The sequence below is a fragment of the Mus pahari genome, chromosome X (genome assembly GCF_900095145.1).
Source record: "Mus pahari chromosome X, PAHARI_EIJ_v1.1, whole genome shotgun sequence".
Lineage (NCBI taxonomy): Eukaryota > Metazoa > Chordata > Mammalia > Rodentia > Muridae > Mus > Mus pahari.
Window position 1 is genome coordinate 80277714 of NC_034613.1, and position 18909 is coordinate 80296622.

At 36.0% G+C, this 18909-nt stretch overlaps 1 protein-coding gene across 2 annotated transcripts in view; it reads right to left on the reverse strand.

Annotated features, from left to right (window-relative positions):
• Pola1 (DNA polymerase alpha 1, catalytic subunit) overlaps positions 1-18909 on the reverse strand; it is a 315971-nt gene that overhangs the window by 169973 nt on the left and 127089 nt on the right. For both annotated transcript variants that reach the window (XM_021187798.2, XM_029534305.1), the window contains exons 31-32: positions 14545-14676; positions 9343-9517 (exon numbers count right to left, since the gene is read on the reverse strand). In XM_021187798.2, the coding sequence (XP_021043457.1) occupies positions 9343-9517; positions 14545-14676 (307 nt within the window). The remainder of the gene's footprint in view (positions 1-9342; positions 9518-14544; positions 14677-18909) is intronic.

Here is an 18909-nt window from a genome sequence, read left to right on the forward strand (position 1 = left end):
ATACAGTTTTGAACTTCAAATGAGATAATAAAAGGATAAGTCTAGTCCAGTGGTGCTTAATAAATATTAAACCCTTAATAAAATCATACTTGACTACAATACAAAGTAGTAAACTGATACAACTTCATCTAGACTATATTCACATGAAACACATGTTCGTGCTACCCATGAAGTTAATAACTATGTTTCATAGAAATTAATGTATTACCTAATATGGCAGCATATAAAAAATTTAAATATTCTTTTCAGAACAATCTAGATAATAAGTGATACAAGTTACTGTGCTATATGGCAATTGGCCCAGGCCAAGGCCATCACTTTTAGTTTACAAGTTATCTGCCTCCTAGGGGAAAAAAACAACAAATAAGCAAACTATGGAGAATACACATCCTCATATTTAACGTCCAAGAGGACAGAGGAACTGAATGTGAAAAAAACCATATTAATAAGGAGGGTTGCTTGTTCTCTATAGTAACAGATTAGTAACAGATAAATGCTCCTATTTCATTAATCTCTAGTTGTGAATACAAGAGGATATTCAGAGAATATGTTGATGAATCTGCAGTTAGGAGTAAGCAGCTATAACTATTCTGACTGATAATTATTAATTAATTTCCAATGCTAATTTTAACGTTAAGGGGAGGGGGCAGGAGTTTTCTAAATGGCAAGATTACGTAGTTTTAAAAAACTGAACAAAATAATGCTGGGTTGTACAGGTATACAACTGACCAGAGGCTATTCCCTAGTCCTCCTCTACCAGCCTTGGTTCACCTGGCACACCTGAGTACATGGACGAGCACACGGGTGGCCAGCTTGCCTGCCAACCTGCATGCCAGCCTGCCTGAGGAGTTAACCAGAAAAGAATATGGCCTACTTGCTACTTACAGAGGACACCCAACAAACATCTGACTGTGAGGAAAAAATATCAAGGCTTATGCAGCATCTACTTTAAATGTTGACTTCCAGAAATGACCGTTATTTTCCCAGGGCAGTAACTAGGCCATCTGGGCTAGTTAATTACTTCAGACTTATTCTCAGGCTGAACTGTTTCAAGGAAAGAAGCTTCAACCTTGTATTCACTTAGCTATGGTGCTTGAGAATTTTTATTAACACAAAAGCAAAATAAACTGCAATCAACTTTAAAATATCAAGCATGCAACATCCTTTGTACCTGCTACTTTAACATAAAAACGTCATTAAACAAGTGGTTTTCTTGGGAGGAAAATTATACATGTAAGAGGCAAACTGAAGGTTTACTTGTGTAAAGCCGACATACTATGCCATGTTTCAAAGGGGGCGGAGGCAGTCACAAATTCTTTAGAAAACTTGAAAACCCAGACTACAGCAAGTCCCAAACTTACTCAGCACATGAAGTAATTTAACCAAAGACTCATAGAATATTTCAAAGTTTTTAGTAAACTTGAAAGTTTAACACTTACACTGGAACTTACTAAAGCTGGCCTCACTGGAAAAAAGTATCTGGTGCTGCCACCTAGAGGTAGAGATTTTTAATTTTAAGAATGCAAAATAGACCAGCAGCATAAAACTCCTTTTGTGTGACAACCCAAAATTAAAAGCTGTCAAAAATGCCTTTAAAGCACACTCTTTACCATCACACTTGCCCTGCCTGCATATACGTTCTGTAATTAATATTAAACTGCTCACAGTGTGAAAGCTCAGCAAGAGATGTAAAACTGAAGTCCAAATTCCTTACCTCTTCTACCGACAGCTTTCTCTGAACAATTGGTTTAAAGAAACAAACTTTAAGTCCTGTTTGAGAAAGGAAACTTCTACTTCTACTAGACTGCCTTTAAATAGGTGACTTGAATCACTTGGTCAGGCAGAGAATACAGAAGGGGGTAACTTGAGTGGGCTTTGGAAAACTAATTGTCTGGCAGATGAACAGCTGTGGTTTCCCCACAATAACTAGAGATGATGTATGCTTTAATTCAATCCTGCAACTTGTAGTGATCAAGTCACTTGTGCTGAGAAGGGAAGGACAGAGAGGTAGTAGAATGAAATTAAAATACTGTCATTTATAATTGGAAAATTTCTAGGATCTTACATTATTTTGGCAACAGGATCAAAGCTCTCAGTTTCAAAGGCATATTTATAGAAAGAAGCATCAGAGGCACTGGGTGGGTGAGTATAGCAGTACAGTTTTTACTTAATATCGCCAGTCATAATCACACAATTTAATATTTGACACATAACTACTTTTTTCTACTATTGTCTTTTAAAAACCATTGTAGACTACAATGTTTGTTTATGACTCTTCTCAAATACTTAAACTATTTATAATCAAGTCTTGTTTATCTGAAAAGTATCATAATGTATTTGATCAAATATTTTTCTCTTCTGACAAAAACCAATAAGGTCTCTTAATACAACTGCAAATAACTAGAGTAAAGCAGTCAATTCCATATACTCATGCAAGTGGGAAAAGGGAAAAGCTGTACAGATGAAATTCTAATTGGGAAAAGGAAGTAACTGGTACCCACAAGCAGCTGTTTGTAATAAGAGTCAGCAAGGATACTAGGGAAGCCAATTAATAGACTTGCTATTGTCATTCTTAAATAAAAAAATCATCTGAAGAAGTAAATCATTTTCTTTTGCATGAATTTAGGCTTTAGTAGAAAACAATATATGAAATGCAAATTTAGAATTTAAGAAAATACAGTGAAAATTTAAAGAACCAATGCTATCTCCATAAACAGCTGTGTATACAAAATGCCCAGTTTTATTCTAATAGTTCCAAGTGAAAATTAGGTGGAAGGACATTAACAGTATAATGACCTATCAGCAATACTACTCAGAAATGAAAAAAATAAATAAATACCAATACAAGAAACATGGTAGATCAAAAATATTACATGAAGTCAAAGAAATTGAACATAGCAAGTACATACTGTAGAAAACCACTTACATACAATTTTAGACTAGGGAAAACTTATCTATGGTGATAGAAATCAGATAAATGTTGCTACTGTAGGAGTCTTGACTGGAAAGGTAGAAAGAATGGAGTAGTCAGAAGTGATAGAAATGTTCTAAAACCCGATTGTAGAGCAGTCCTAAGACTTTATATAGCCATTCCTGATTAAAAAAATATGTAACTCCTACTTATAATACTTATAATAATAATAAAAAAACACGTGGACTAGGAGATGTTCAGAGTCCATATTTCTAATCCAATATTTATACTGTTTTGGAAGAGATAGCTCTCCAAAATCTCAACAGCAACAAATTCCTAATGGGCAACATTCATAACTTCAACTCAAAAATGTCTTAATGCTACACCTGAGTATGAATTTTAAATTAATGAAATGTGTACAGGTTGAGTATGCCTTATCTGAAACACATGGGACTAGACTTGGTTCAGAGTACATATCTAAAATTTTAACATATTTGCACATATATAACAAGATTCTCTGTGGATAGTCTCAACACAAAATTCTTCTACTTTCCATATAATCCTTGTATGGATAGCCTGCATATAATTTTATGCAATACCTTCAATGTGCTTTCAATTTGACTATGAACTATCACATGAGAGCAGTTGTGATATTTTCCACCATATAAATCAGGGGTTCTTTTTTGAAGGGAAGGTTGGTTGGTTTCATGTTTGTTTTTTAAACTGAAGGAAAAGAACAGTTACAGAACTATTAAATCATTCATAGAAGGTAGCTTAGGTATCATCATGTCAGTTAGTGCCAAAAGGCTTCTGACTGTGCAGCATTTCTGATTAAAGATGCTCAATCTAGATAGTAGTTCAAAAGAACCTTTATAAGTACCTTTATTCCTTCATTTACACCTGAGAATTGATAGAATATACTAAATAAGGTTTGGAAACTAACAGACCAATGATTCCCTAGCTCACAAAAAGCCCTCTGCTCTTCCAATTATACTAATAGATGGGGTAAAGGGATCCAAGGAGGGTTTAGGCTTCTATTCTAGTAACTTAGTAATTTAGTAACTTAGTAATTTAGTAACTTAGTAATTTTGAACTGCTTCCTCTTTCTCATTTTGTCCAAATTATGCTTTTAAGCAACAAAATAAGTTTTGACATTTGTCAGCAAAGTGGAACCAAGAACTTACCAGTTTAACCCTTCCTGTCATACATATAATATACTTAAGGTTCCTTAGTGTGAAACATTTAGTTTTCTCACTATGTTTTACCCATTTTCCTATTAGCAAATTTTTATACTGATAAGAGCAAATCTATGACCTTTCAAATGATAGGCAAGTGCTCTGCCACAGAGCTATACCCTCAACCCTATTTTTTTGTTTTCTGTTTGTGGTTTACTATTTTCTTGAGATAAGAGTCCATGATGATTTGGTAAGAATGACTCTTATATTTGAATACTTTGGTTCCAAGTTGTTGAAACTATTTGGGAAGGGTTAGGAAGTATGGCTTTGATTCTTCAAAAGATTCACACCATTCTCAGTATGTTCTCTGCCCAATCTAAGCTGTTAGTCCAGCTGCCTGCCACCAAGCCTTTGTTCTGCCTTCATAGACTCTAGCCCTTTCAAACTCCAAGCCCATTTAAAGTCTTTATTAAGTTGACTCAGACATGGTGTTTTATCAAAGCAATAGAAAATTAACTAAGGCAGAGTCTCATTATATAACCCATGCTGGCTTTAAATTTATGTTGTTAGCTTTCATAGTGGTAGGCTTACAGAGGTATGCTACCACAACTAGTACAAGCAACATAATTTTCATTGTCATTTGGAAAGACTTAATTTAAATAATCTGCTTTCCATCACTTTGATAACCTTTTATTTTACATCTTTTGAAAACAGGCAGTGATGTCCACTAAACATCCTTACAACAGTGACATCAACTAATAATCACTTGGCCTGAACTCAACTAAAAGAACCAATAGAAATATCTAATCTCTGTATCCTTCAGTCTATCATGATGCTGGGCACAACAGGCCTGACATTAAGTTGTTTAATGAATACAAAAATAAATTAGACCAGGAACAGGAGTTACTGGATAATGGTCTAGGGACAGAACCCCAGAATGTAAGAAGAGGTTCTCAAGCTTGCAAGATGTGAGGCTTGAAAATGACAGTGATATATAGATGTTCCTATAGGAGCTTAATGGAAAAAAAAATCCTTTGACAAATTAATACTTGAAGCACCTGCTAGTGGCATCACTGTTTTACTGTGGCATATGTATTTCATTCTATCCCTTACATCAGATTTTTGTAGATGTACTTCCTCAACAGTACCCAAAGCATTCCCAAATATTGCTTACCCACTACTCCATCTATTTTTCGAAAAGTACTGGGCCTTGTCAATTCACAAAATTTATTTTCTGTAACATGAGTGGCATGCACTATTTTATTTTATAATATTTTATTTTATTGACACGGCGTCTTGCTATGGAACCCAGGTTGGCCCAAAATAACCACCAACCTTCTGCTAATGCCTCAACAGTGCTAGGAATTACAGGTATATGCCACCATGACCAGCATGACCAGCTAGTGACATTTTACAAAGGAGAACTTTTGCTTTCAATTTTCATTCAGGAACAAGAGATTAATGCTTATGCATTATTTTCAGACATGAAATTCTCTATTCTACAAACATCCGTAATTTCACAGGACCAATAAGATAACTGCCCAGGTAAAGAATCCTTAAATTCTAGCATTGACTATAAAGCAATGTACTTTATAGATGTAAAACTCACTGCTCTTTGAAGGAAAGATTAATTCTAAGTACAATATTTATGAAATAAAAATTTACTAAAAGATGAAATTCTAGAATTAATTTTGAGATTACCCTTACCACTAGTCTGGTCTTTGAGGAACTGAAGACTATCTAGATGTTTGAGCACACTTTGAATATTTCATACACAGACTATAAAGAGCTTTTACTAGAGCTAGAGGGAAAAACCTACAGTCTAGATAACAAAAGCTAAGACTTCCAAGTTTTAGTGACCATGTTTCCCATAGGGATATTGTATTAGAAGAGTAATACTATATTTTTTCCTATTCACAGATGGAAAAAGAGTAAAATTTTACTTTATTTAAGTCCAATAGCAATAATCTTGAATACGCTTCAGAAAAAATGATACACATTTTATAGTGGGATAAATTAGTTATTACAACAAATTATTCTCTTTCAATTCAACAAGACTTACTCACTCAATTATTTAACAGACTATCCTCTTTCTCCTTTTCACTAAAATGGCCTTCCCATATAGGACATCTGGCCATGCAACATGTCATCAGACAGACTTCAGGAGGTATCTTGATGGGAGAGAAATAGGGAAATTCCAAAGTGAAGGATAAAATCAACACTTGATGCTTGCCTTTCGTTCCAAGGAAAGTAGCATAAAGGCATTAGAGAAGAAAAGGGTAGTTGAAAAGTATACTTGCTTTCAACAAGAGAGACTTAAAAATCAAAATCAAGAACTTCGTAATTCTCCTAAATGAAATTATACCATTATTCCTGATTTCTTTGTATTAACTAAAAGGACAAAGCATCAAACTTCACTAAAGTTTTAACACTGTTATACATTTCATTAATCAAAGATAAAAACTACATTAAAAGCAGGAGAATTATTTTATGTCTGTGATTAGGCAGTTGGAGAGCTTGTATTTTATGTATACATTTGTACACTTCAACTGATTTAACAGTGTCGGTTCACTAACTGCAGTTTTTTTTACATAAAGAAAACAGATTTAGCATTTTGAAAATAAATTACAGTAATTTTATGCCTATAGCTCGCACCTCTTAGAAACCCCATAACCCCTCACACTCCCCTTACTGTGCCACTACTTCCACATCTCCTCCCTATCCCTCTCTAAAACCACAAACTCCAAGAGAACCGGTAATGGTGGGCTCAAAGCCCCGAGTGAACAGCCACCTTAATTTTTCATGTGGAATAGAGAAATAAAGGCTGCCGATAAAAGCAGTTCCTAAGAGGGCAGAAGCAAATGCCTACTTTGCTGCCTAGTGCACACTAATGTTTCCTGCTGGTACTTATTAATGCAGAACTTCACATGAAGAAAGAGGGAATAATAAAAGGCTCAAAGATGTGTTACTGGTAGGGCTAGCAATGAAAAGGATGGGAGAAGAGGAGACACAAGAGAGGAGGGTAGCTACACAACCGACAACAACTTCACACATTGATATTATAAAATCCATTATCCATTTGGGTTCATCTTCTCGTCACTCACCTCTAGGGACTGAATGAGGGTTGACCAGGATGCGTCAGAAAAGACACCTCTTGCTTTTGCATTAAATAAATAAATACCCATTATCAAGAGACCAATAGAGGAATAGTAGCGTGGAATGAGAGAATAGCAGCAGTTTGTCCATGGCTCAAGATGGAGGCCTTCCATTGACTTCAATCAGCAAGAGCGGTTTACCATGTGCCTTCTCTATCAATTACTAGCCACTGGCAGACTCAAAACCAAAGAAAGACAGGACAGTTTGCCTTTGGATTACTTATTATATAACAAAAGGACAAATTGGGAGAGCTAACAAAGAGCTAGATTTTGCTAAGAGAGCACAAGAGCAAAGCTCCTCATGCTTGCTTATCTACACCACCTCACTCTTGGTAAAGAACATCTTCCAGTCTCTTGGAGCTATGCTATTTACTGCTAAGGAGCAAGTTAAGCACAGTGGTCAGAAGCAGAACCATTAGAGTCACATACAGCTTAGCAAAAATCTAACTACAGCCCCATACTCACTAGCTATATGATAAACCACCTTAGCTACTTTTCATATGCTTCCTCTTCTGTAAAATGGAGCTAATGCAATATGCCTAAAGGAGGCTGTCACGATGACTGAATAAGATATGGAAAGTACTTATCACAGCAAACAGAGTAAGCACTCAATATATAACAGAAAAAAATGACACTAAAAAATCATGCATTTATAGTCTCCTCCTCCCAGCTGAGGATTTATAAACATCATCAAATACAACTCAACTTGGAGAATACATTATATGATTATTTTGGTAGCAGAATTTTATCTTCCTAATTATGTTTTGCTTAGGCAAATGTCAAAAATGAGTTTCCACTTCCAGATCAGACACTGATGGGGATAGTAGGGATGGGGGTGGTAGGGCTAATCTCAGAAACACATTCAACACAGGCAGGATGGAATATATATGATTTTAATGAGCTTTGGAAAATCCAATGACATTCCAAAGACATACTGAATACCACCTATTCATAAATCCTATGGACTGAAAGAAGATGGACATATTTACACTGGATCCAGAAAGTAGCATGGCAGGTAGATACACCAACATGTGCTGAGCACTCCCTCTGCTCCAAGTCCTGTGCTGAGCATCACAGAGCATCTTATCTCTGTCAGAGCAATTATATTCTATTACCTCCCCCTGCAAAAAAATAAATCAATGTATGACCAAGTTTCAGAGGCTTGTTAATATCTAAACCAGGTCCTAGAGATGCCAATGTCCTGTGACACTGCAGCTCAACATTGTAGTCAAAATGAGAGAAGATTTTTCCAACGAATAGAGAGAAAATGAGCAACACATTATTTAGTGAACACGGAATGCAGAGTAGGAAGAAGGTTAATATAGGTTGGAGTTAGAAACTAGTCTGAAATTGTGAGAGCTAAAGAGAGTATGTCAGTAGCATTACTGTACTTGATTTAGGGAGAATGAGGTACCATCTGAGGACTTTATTAAGCAGTACTTTTAAAACATTCAGCTTTGCTTACTATAGAATAGAGTAGGGACCTTAAAAGCAACATAACTATGTTCTGGTCACTTAGAATTGAAATGAGGGATGTTTAAGAGACACATTTTAAAGTAAAGATGGCAATAATGACATAGCAGAGGGATAAAACTGTAAAAAAAAAATCAAAGAGACATTGGTGCCTCAAGGTTAGCTGCCACCTCTGGAGATGATGATAAATTAAGAACCATCCAATTTCTAGATAATAACAGTGAGTCTAATTTTAGAAAATTTAAAGTAAAAGCTAAAAGTTAAAGTTGCATTTTCTCACTTTATAACAAAATACCTTTAGACAAGATGCAAAAAATCATTAACCTCCTTATTAATGGAAGGTGACTAATTAGACCTTTAAAAATGGAAACACTGTGACCATATTAGTACATACAATTCTTCCTTTCCTCAGCACTCAGTGAATATCACCTGTAGGCACAGACTTACAAAGACAGCAAGTATGTGGAGCTCACATTCTGGTGGGATAAATGAGCTAAGAAACTACAAAGAACAATAAAAAAGTAACAGACAAACTCTTGTTCCTGCAAGCAGGGATACTAACACACACAGGAGGAATATGCATATCACTACTACTTTATAAAGCTTTTCATGAGTTTGGAACACTTACCTAGCCATAATGCAATGAGTACAGCATCAATTCCATCTATTGGCTCACAGATCCGAGCCACAACAGGGTGGATCTGCTGGGCCAAGTAGTATTGGGTGTCGATGGCTAAATTGTCAAGTTTCTGCAATTGCTCTGGTGCATAGGCCCTCTGAGTTGCAGTGAGATTTGACCCATCCTAGAAGAAGACACAGCATAGGTAAAGTTGTAAACAATTCAATCACACATACACTTGCTTAATCAAATACATGGACAAACGTTTCAATTTAATGTCCTTGGTTCCAAACACCAAAAAGTCTTGCCCTGTTAAAAATCACCATGTATCTTAGAGTAGGAAGACAAAGAACTTTTTGGTCTTAATCTTATCCATTGCTTGAGAATGTAAATCCAGTGTATTGTGCTCTTTTCTGTCAGGATAGGAAACAAGTAAGATGATACTAGCTAGATTATAATTCTACCTGCCATATCATAAGAAAAAAATGAAAAAAAAATACTGGTGACTATTAGTCTACTGAGAATGACTTTTAAAGACATGACAATAAAAAAATAAATAACATTCTTTTTATTCTACTAATGCAATTACTTTCAGCCACAATTCCAACCATGGAAGCATGTATCCTTTCCAACTGTGTGCCAAAATAAAGCCTTTGTCCTCTGTTTCTTTGGAGTATTTTATCACAGTGACCAGAAAAGTAACTAATTTACATACAAAGCAGCAGTACTCAAAACCTGACTAGGGGAAGGGGTACTGAGAAGGCTGATACCTCCTCAAGCAAGTGAAGGTGAGATAGATACTCTTTTCAGGGGCTCTTTGTTTTATACTTTAATATTAAACTTGTGAGATTCTATGTAATTAGCTCACATACAGCTCTGTAGTGATGTCACTGACATCTGTGAATCAAAAAGTCATCATTCTACTGGACCAACATCCAATGATTCACTCCACTCTTCCTCTTGACTGAAACAACAGAATTTAATATTCAGACTAGTAAATTATAACTATTCACAGTGCTCAGCTGCTCTGCAGAACTCATTATAATGTGAATCCTATTCTTTCACTCCTGCCACAATCAGTCTCTTCTCAGCTCAGCATTCAGCTCAAAACATAGGCAACCTTCCACATCATGGTCTTTACCAGAGTAGGCAGGGCCTACTCTTTGAGCTTCTGTTCCTGATAGAAGCAGAATTTATCTGTCTTTCAATTAGGTGCTACCTGGTCTAAATATGATGAATTTTCTAGAAAGAAAGCTACCCTCAGGTTAAAATTTGTCCATATTTCAAAACTCAATAAAAAATTAATGAGAATGAATGATGCTTAATCATGTCCTTTAAGCAAACTGAATTATAAGGTGGAAACGAGGTAACAGCTGCTACCTGGGCGTTTGAAAACAACCATAAGGCTATGTCTTCATGTGCTATATACTCAGACTGCCTTTTAGTACCAAAAATCTGCTCACTGTATAGAATTAGACTTTTGTTGAATTTAATCGTTTCTTTCATGATTTTTTGTTGCTGTTGAGGCTGATCATATACTGTCCTAGGCTGACTTCTAGCTTAGTGCTGTATCAAAGGATGACCTTGTACTACTACTGATCTTCCTCTCTCTACCTTCCAAGAGCTGGGTTTACACCACCACACTGAGGAAACTCAATTACTTTGGAATAATAAATTAAAGTCAATTTTATATAAGTGAAAAAAATTAAGGCACTGGTGAACTGGAGTGAAAGTAAAATACTTGTGTAGCATGCACATGATCCTATGACTGCCATTTGAAAGACCCAACAAGCAGTTGAAAGAGTCAGATGCAGATATTTGCACCCAACCAATGGACAGAAGCAGCTGACCCCTGTTGTTAAATTAGGGAAGGCTGAAAGAAGCTGAGGAGAAGGGCAATCCTGTAGGAGGACCAGCAGTATCAATTAATCTGGAGCTCCGATATTTCTCAAACACTGGACCACCAACAGACAGCACACACCAGCTGATATGAGGCCCCCAACACACATTCAGTAGAGGACTTTCAGGTCTGTGTTCATTCAGAGATGATGCACCTAACCCTGAAGAGACTGGAGGCCCCAGGGAGTTTATAGGTCAGGTGGGGTGAGGGGTAGGGGCATCCATGTGGAGACAGTGTGGGGTGGGGAGGAGGTGTGGGATGTGGAGCAGACAGAAGGCAGATGGGGGGGGGGGCAGGGAATGGAATATGGAGTGTAACAAAAAAAATAAAAATAATATTAAATTAATAATAAAAAAGAACTGCAAAACAACCACCACCAAGTGCTTTCAGTTACTTTCGAATATATATCACTAGAAGAATTCATAAAAGAGTATTTGTATTTTTAAAGAGCAGATGCAAATTTCTGAGCATTCTTTCTACTTACAGCATTCTACCTCTAAATAGCTTGTAGCTAAGAGTGAGCCCAACGTATTTCCCACTGTATTCTTAAAACCTCAGCTCAAATACAGCAAATTTCACAACTGGTTAGCTAACAGGTTTTATAATGTGTGCTGGAAAACCATTTAGGCTCTCACCTAAGATATATTACTGAAACATCTAGTCCCTAAACTGAACAAGATGTCAACAGCTTGTGGCATACATGGACATGTGACATATAACTTTTAAGAACAGATACGGAAGCAAGTTGGTCTTTCTTGAGGTATCCATGTATCAACTCATGAATTTTAGGGATAACTAGGTACTCTACATGAGCCATTGCTAATAGAAAACTAATGGAAAAAAATCGAAAAGCAATTATGTCAAAGGTATGCCTTACAAAAATTATGACTTATGAAAACTAAGTGCAAGTTTAAAATTAGGAGACAAAGGCTGATAAGATGGCTCAACAGTTGGGAGCACTGGCTGCTCTTGCAGAGGACTGGGATTCAGTTCTCAGCATCTACACGGCAGGTCACAACAGTCTGTAACTACAGTTCCATGGCATCTGATACTCTTTTCTGCATCCACAGACATCAAGCACATATTTGTTATACACACATACATGTGGGCAAAATACTCACCACAATTTATTTTAAAAATAAAGCTTTGAGTTACCAGTAGGATACAGTCAGTGTTCTATATGTAAAATATTAAATAAAACTGAACCTATTTGAAAATGGGCTATTCTTAGAGAAGACCCTGCCTCAAGGCAACACACAATCTTTTTAGAAATGTGTTACCAAACATTTTCAAACTTTTTCTAAATATTATGCTATGAAACGTAAAAGAAAAGGAGACGGGAAGCTTTGGCTAGCAAACGTGATTAAAGATAGCTTGTCCCACTGAGGTAAACAATAGCAAATTAAAATCCTTTGTCATTTCTAAGAATGTGTTAAAGAAAAATAAGTTATAAACACAAATATGAACTGTACTTTAAAAAGAAGGGCCTGCATTAAGTGGGTAGAAAGATGCTAAAGTGACATCAAATAGGGTTTATTGTACTGCGTTAGCATCAGTATTTTAAAGACTTGTATTTTAATCAAAACAAGAATAAGACCAAACATTTTGACATTAAGGAATACAAGGTTGACTTTTAAATACATCTATCATACTATTTTATAGATTACCCAAATACCTCCATTCTAGTTTTAAACAAAATATTTAACCTTCTTGATATTATCATTAGATGCTATTTTCCTGAACCTGTATTACTTTTCAAACTTATAAGCTACTATCTCTTCTTGTCATTAATAATCTAAGAGCTTTTCAATGTATGTGAAGACATACGCGAAAAAAAACTAGCCTATTTACCAAAATCTTTATTTGCATAATTTGAAAATTGTTTTTTTGAGATGAGACTTGTCAGAAGCAATATGCAAAGCACATTAAGAATCTGAGCAAGCCAGACATTTATGGAAATATTTTCCTGCAGGAATTGGCTTTCGCTAACAGTTCTTAATCAAGGGTAACCCTAGGAGGGAGATAGAGTCAAGTGCTGATTCCTGTCCATGTACTTATCATTGTTATGTACATCATCTACAGTATGTGGCAGATATTACATTAACACACTAGCTTCTGGCTGTCACGAAGCCTTCTGCTTATAAAGCTTACTGGTTGTGTTTTAGCAGAGGTCAATTGTACAGAAATGAATTTTAAGGTTTACCTAAATATTTTACTGTAATAATGTACTATGTCTCTTATTAATGAAAAAAATAATCTTACTCAGATGAATTATTTCTTGGGGTGAAGTAGGCCATACATTAGTAATTTTAAAGAACTCGAAAGAGGCTGATTACTAACTTCCTTTTGCATGCAGGGAGAAAAGTTTGATGTTCTTTTCTTCCAACTGGAGTCAAGTACTTTCAGAGAAAAAAAAAAAACAAAAACCCTTATGTCCTACCCTGCCCTACTTCCCTACGGACCCTGTTAAGGATATGCCATTCTCTAACAAAACTACTTTTTAGTTGTAAAGAATGTTGAGAAAGATTACAGTACCCTTAGAGGTGTCTCACAGAATAGGAGGAAGGAAAGCATAAAGGAGACAGCCTGTAGAGAAGGGGAAGTGAGATGGGTGTGGAGAAAGGAAAAACTAGTTGGATCATTTCTGTTTTTTCCATAAAGTATATCTTCAAGCCTTCCAACTAAACCATCTCTATATGGGACCAGGTCTTTAGAAGACTACTACTAAGGTAATGTGGTAATCCAGATTTGATCCAAGATTCCAAGACCAGTGGTTTAGTGTGTATAAACATTCATGTGTGCACGTGTGTGTGGAGGACAGGTAGATATCAGGTGACTTGTTCAATTACTCTACCTTGTATTTTCCTTGTATTTTTTTGTGTGCATGAGTTTTATCTGTATGTCTGTCTATGCAACACATGTATATCTGGTACCTGAGGAGGCCAGAATAGTATCAGATCTCCTGGGATTAGAGTTGCCAACAGTTCTGCACCAACAAATAGGTGCTAGAATTAAATCCAGATCCTCTGGAGCAACAGCCAGTGCTCTTGACTGCTGAGCCACTTCTTCCAGTACTGTTCTTTATATTTTTGAAACAGAGTCATTCCATGAATGCCATCAAGTTCTGAGTATCTATATGACCCCATCCTCTAGTACTACAGTTACAAATACAAGCTACTCTACCAGTCTTTTTTTGTGAGGGTTGGAGATATGAACTAAGGTCTTCACATATGCAAACACTTCCCATAGAGCCACGTTCCCAGCCCAGGATTCTTAAGAAGCACAAGTCTTCTACAACAGAATTGTTTTACCTGACAGATAACATAGGACACTGTATCACCAGCTTTCACCTTCCTGCCTCCTTGAGAATTTATCCACAGTGCAACATGTACATGAGGTAGGCTTTTTTTATCAGGGTAATCCTGGGGATCCTTTGTCAATGCCTAAAAGACAAAAGAGGGGAAACAAAAACCCCACCAAAATTTAGAATGAAACTTTCTATGCATATATGCATCAAAGATTTTTGCCAGAATCATATATGTATAATAGTGACAATGTATGCAAACAACATCGCCACAGAATCTTCCAACAGTTCATCCTCAAGATTTCACATTCCATCAATTAGTAACTGGCATAACCACACAGAAGCCTAAGAAATACATATGTTAATGGACTTTGCCACATAATATTTGAATACTTAAAATAATCACGACTCTAGCTCCAGTGTTCTATGTAGCCTTAGAGTTCTCATGTTTGTAATTTTCTCATTTGATTAGTTAGATTGAAGACTAACAGTTACTCTCTCTCACTTAATGAAATTTCTCCAAATCTTCTCTGACTAAATAACACACCTCTACACACAATGTACCACACAGCACTGAATTTACTCTGAATGTCAACAGAAGCAATAAGTTTGTAACAGAAAGTGCACACAAGGTCTGGAACAGCACCAGTTAGAAGAAAGCTACTTCCTAACACTGGTATTTGTATTGATACAGAAGGAAAACTGGGAAAATTGTAGACCTGAAAAATATGAATCCCAAGAAAAGCACCTAATTGTACTGATAGTCACTGTACTCTTTCTACCACCATAGCAAGGTACTTTCACTTGAGAACATTCTTGATGAAGCAGTAAAATCTAGTAACTTTGAGGGGGACAGTCTCCCCTCTGTAGCCCAAGTTGACTTTAGAACTCAGTGTGAAACACAGGTTAGCTACAAACATGAGGCAATCCTCCTGCCTAAACTTTCTGAATGCTGGCATTAAAAGCATGACCCAACTTATCTAGAAAGTTGGTAATTCCTAAGGCTTTTAACCTTGAGAACAAGTTTATTATTTTGTATTGATGAAACACAATGAATATACAAAGCATATCTGAAGAATAAAGGTTACTCTAGGAAAATTGTGCAACTATTTGAGTTATAGGCTAAACTAACTGCTATTTGCATAGAATGCAATTTTTACTTGAAAGAATGGTAAAAAAAAAAACTAGTTATTTTGACATGTGAATCAGTAGTTTCTCAAAAATAAAAAACCTAAACTAAATAAAACCCACTACTTCAAGAAGAAAAAAAAATCAATCTGACAATAGGTATCATCAAATACAACCTTTCAAGCCCAAAATTTAGAAAACATGTTTATACTTCTGAGAATTTGCCAGCTTCCCAATACTGGACATTTCTAATAAAGAAGGAATATTTTAACATGCCTTTAGGCAGTGAACTTGAAATACACTCATTTTACTATCTACATAAATCAGGGAATCAACCAACAACCAATCATTTCACAATGTCATACACTGATAAAATACCCACTCAAAGTTCAATACATAAACTTTATGTAAATAAAGTAAATAAGATAAAAATACAAGGTACACATGAACAAAGATGGCATATAACAAACATATTATTCTATACAATGAATATATACTTATAAAAATAAGTAAAATTTTAAACTAAACAGTTTAACTGAAATGGTTTTGGACTTCACACCACACATACCTTTTAAAAATATAAAACCCCTGGAATTCTAATGCAAGATCAAAGAAGAGTCTTTAAACTATCAGGAAAAATAATAAATACTTTTGCCTTTTTCTAATTATCTCTATACAAGTGAAATTTATTTTTATATATCAAGAAAACCATACATCACAACACAATAGACATAGAAAGTAGGCAGGAAAGCTCAGATAGTGTCTACCAAGAGAGACATTAAAGAGATTTGCAAAATAGAAAATAGGGGGCTAGTGAGATTGTTCAGTGGTTAAGAACACTTTCTGTTCTTGCCAAGGACCTGGGGTCACTTCCCAACAAAGTATGGAGTGTTACATCTATCTGCAACTCCAGGTCCAAGAAACTGGATGCCTCGTCTGGCCTATATGGATACAAGACAAGCATGCAACATGCACATATGTAGGCCAAATACTCATACTCATGAAATATTTTTTAAATTACAAAACTACGCCATTCCACTAGGTAACTTTACTTTTTGAAAACAAAGTTACTTTTATGTAAAAAAGATGTGATCAAATAAAACTATTTTAGCAATGAATCTATTAGTTTTTAGCAAATAAATACCAGCACATCCCAACTGAACAAAAGCTCTTAAATGATTGAACTAACTTTAAGTGTACAAACTCTTGAGAACAAGGGATTTGAAAACTGATATGGAATAAAGTAGGTCATCAAAACATAACTTCACATGGACTTTCCAAGTGGTGTACTTAAGATAGCAGAGTGCCTAGGAAGCTATCCTAATACATTCCCATTTGTTTTAACCTGGACTATGACTTGGATGAGCAATATTGCATGGACATCTTGAAAAAAAAAACAGCTTTATTTAAGAAAATAATTACTTTCAACAAATGACTCTTCTTGAGAACAATATTGAAAAATTCTGAACATTATGGAACAGCATTTCTAATTATGAAATAGAGAATATTCAAAGATTTTACAAGCTGGATTTAGAAACTATATACATATGAAATATAGACACATACACCCATACATCCATACATAAACACACACACACACACACACACACACACACACACACACACACACACAGGATGAGCTGTTAAGATAGCTGATGGGTGATCTCAGTTTGATCTCTAGGATCCACATAGTAGACAGAGAGATCTAGATCCTTCAAGTTGTCCTCTGGCCTTGCCATGTATGCCATGGTGTATGAAGCCCCCACATTCACACACATACATATGCACAAGCCTGTGTCACCCCAGCTCCAAGCACATAGACATGCAATTTAAAAACATTTTAAGGGGGCTGGAGAGTGCTTAAGAGCACTGACTGCTCTTCTGAAGGTCCTCAGTTCAATTCCCAGCAACCACACGGTGCCTCACAACCATCTGTAATAAGATCTGATGCCCTCTTCTTGTACGTCTGAAGACAGCTACAGTGTACTTAGATATAACAATAAATACATCTTAAAACAAATTAAAAATACAAACTAATAAAAATATTTAAAATGCACTATAGTGGTATATAAGCTCAAGGTATCCATGATTACTAAAAAGCAAGAATCAAAGTTTGTTATGATATCTTACAAATACATAAGATTCCAATACTCCAGAAAAATCATAGATTTTTTTTCTTTTTTAACAAAGCCTAGAATCTCCACAAGGGTAAATCTCACTACTTTATGTAAGCCTCCATCCTAATCTAACATACCATGTTCAAGCTCTACCAACATTATCTACAAAGATAATAAAAACAAAAACCATCAGACTTTTCTAATACCATCCACATGTCATTCTTTTTCTATTCCATTCGCCTTTGAAAACAGTAAAATCTAAACCCAGAATTTCCCAAATTTTAAATGATATAAGAATTCAGGTAAATGTTGAAGATTAACAGAAAAACAACTCACCTTTGATATATGAATAGCTTACTCTAAACTGAAACAGACCTCTAACCATGATATAATTCATCACAATTTACTATATTTGCAACAACACTACAGAAAAGTTAAAAAAAATACTGTCAAACTATGTGGCCTTATCGGGCCTCAAACACAATAAACAGACAAGGTGGACCTTAAATAGCCTTTGCCTCCCAAGTGCTGGGTATGCACTACTATACCAAAAAAACTCCCTTATCTAGAAATTGTTAAAGGGCTTGAAAGATAGTTTTGTCATGAAATTGTTTAATCCGTGACAAGAAAAGCAAACAAAAAAGCAGCCTGATCAGTTGCTAGTACTTGTCACCCTAACACTGGAGAGGCAGAGACAGGCAGCTCCCTGTGACTTCTGGAACTACCAGGCCAGCCAGCCAGCAACCCATTCAATAAGCTCTAAGTCAGTGAGAGACAAACCTGTCTTGAAAAACAAAAGAGGAGCTAAGAAGATATAGATGGCATAGTACCTGTACAAGCAGAAGAAACTGAATTTGACACCCCCCCAAAACCCATAAAAATGTTGAGTATAGACTTGCCCTTGTAATCTGAGCACTGGGGAGATGGAAGGAAAACAGATGGATCCCTGGGGCTGCCCATCCAGCTAGCTTGGCCTACCTAGCAAGTTCTGGGTCAGTGAGAGACTATCTCAGAGAAAGTTACAGAAGGTCTGCTGCAGTTATACTGGCGCGAGCGCGCGCACACACACACACACACACACACACACACACACACACACACACACACACACACACACACACACACAC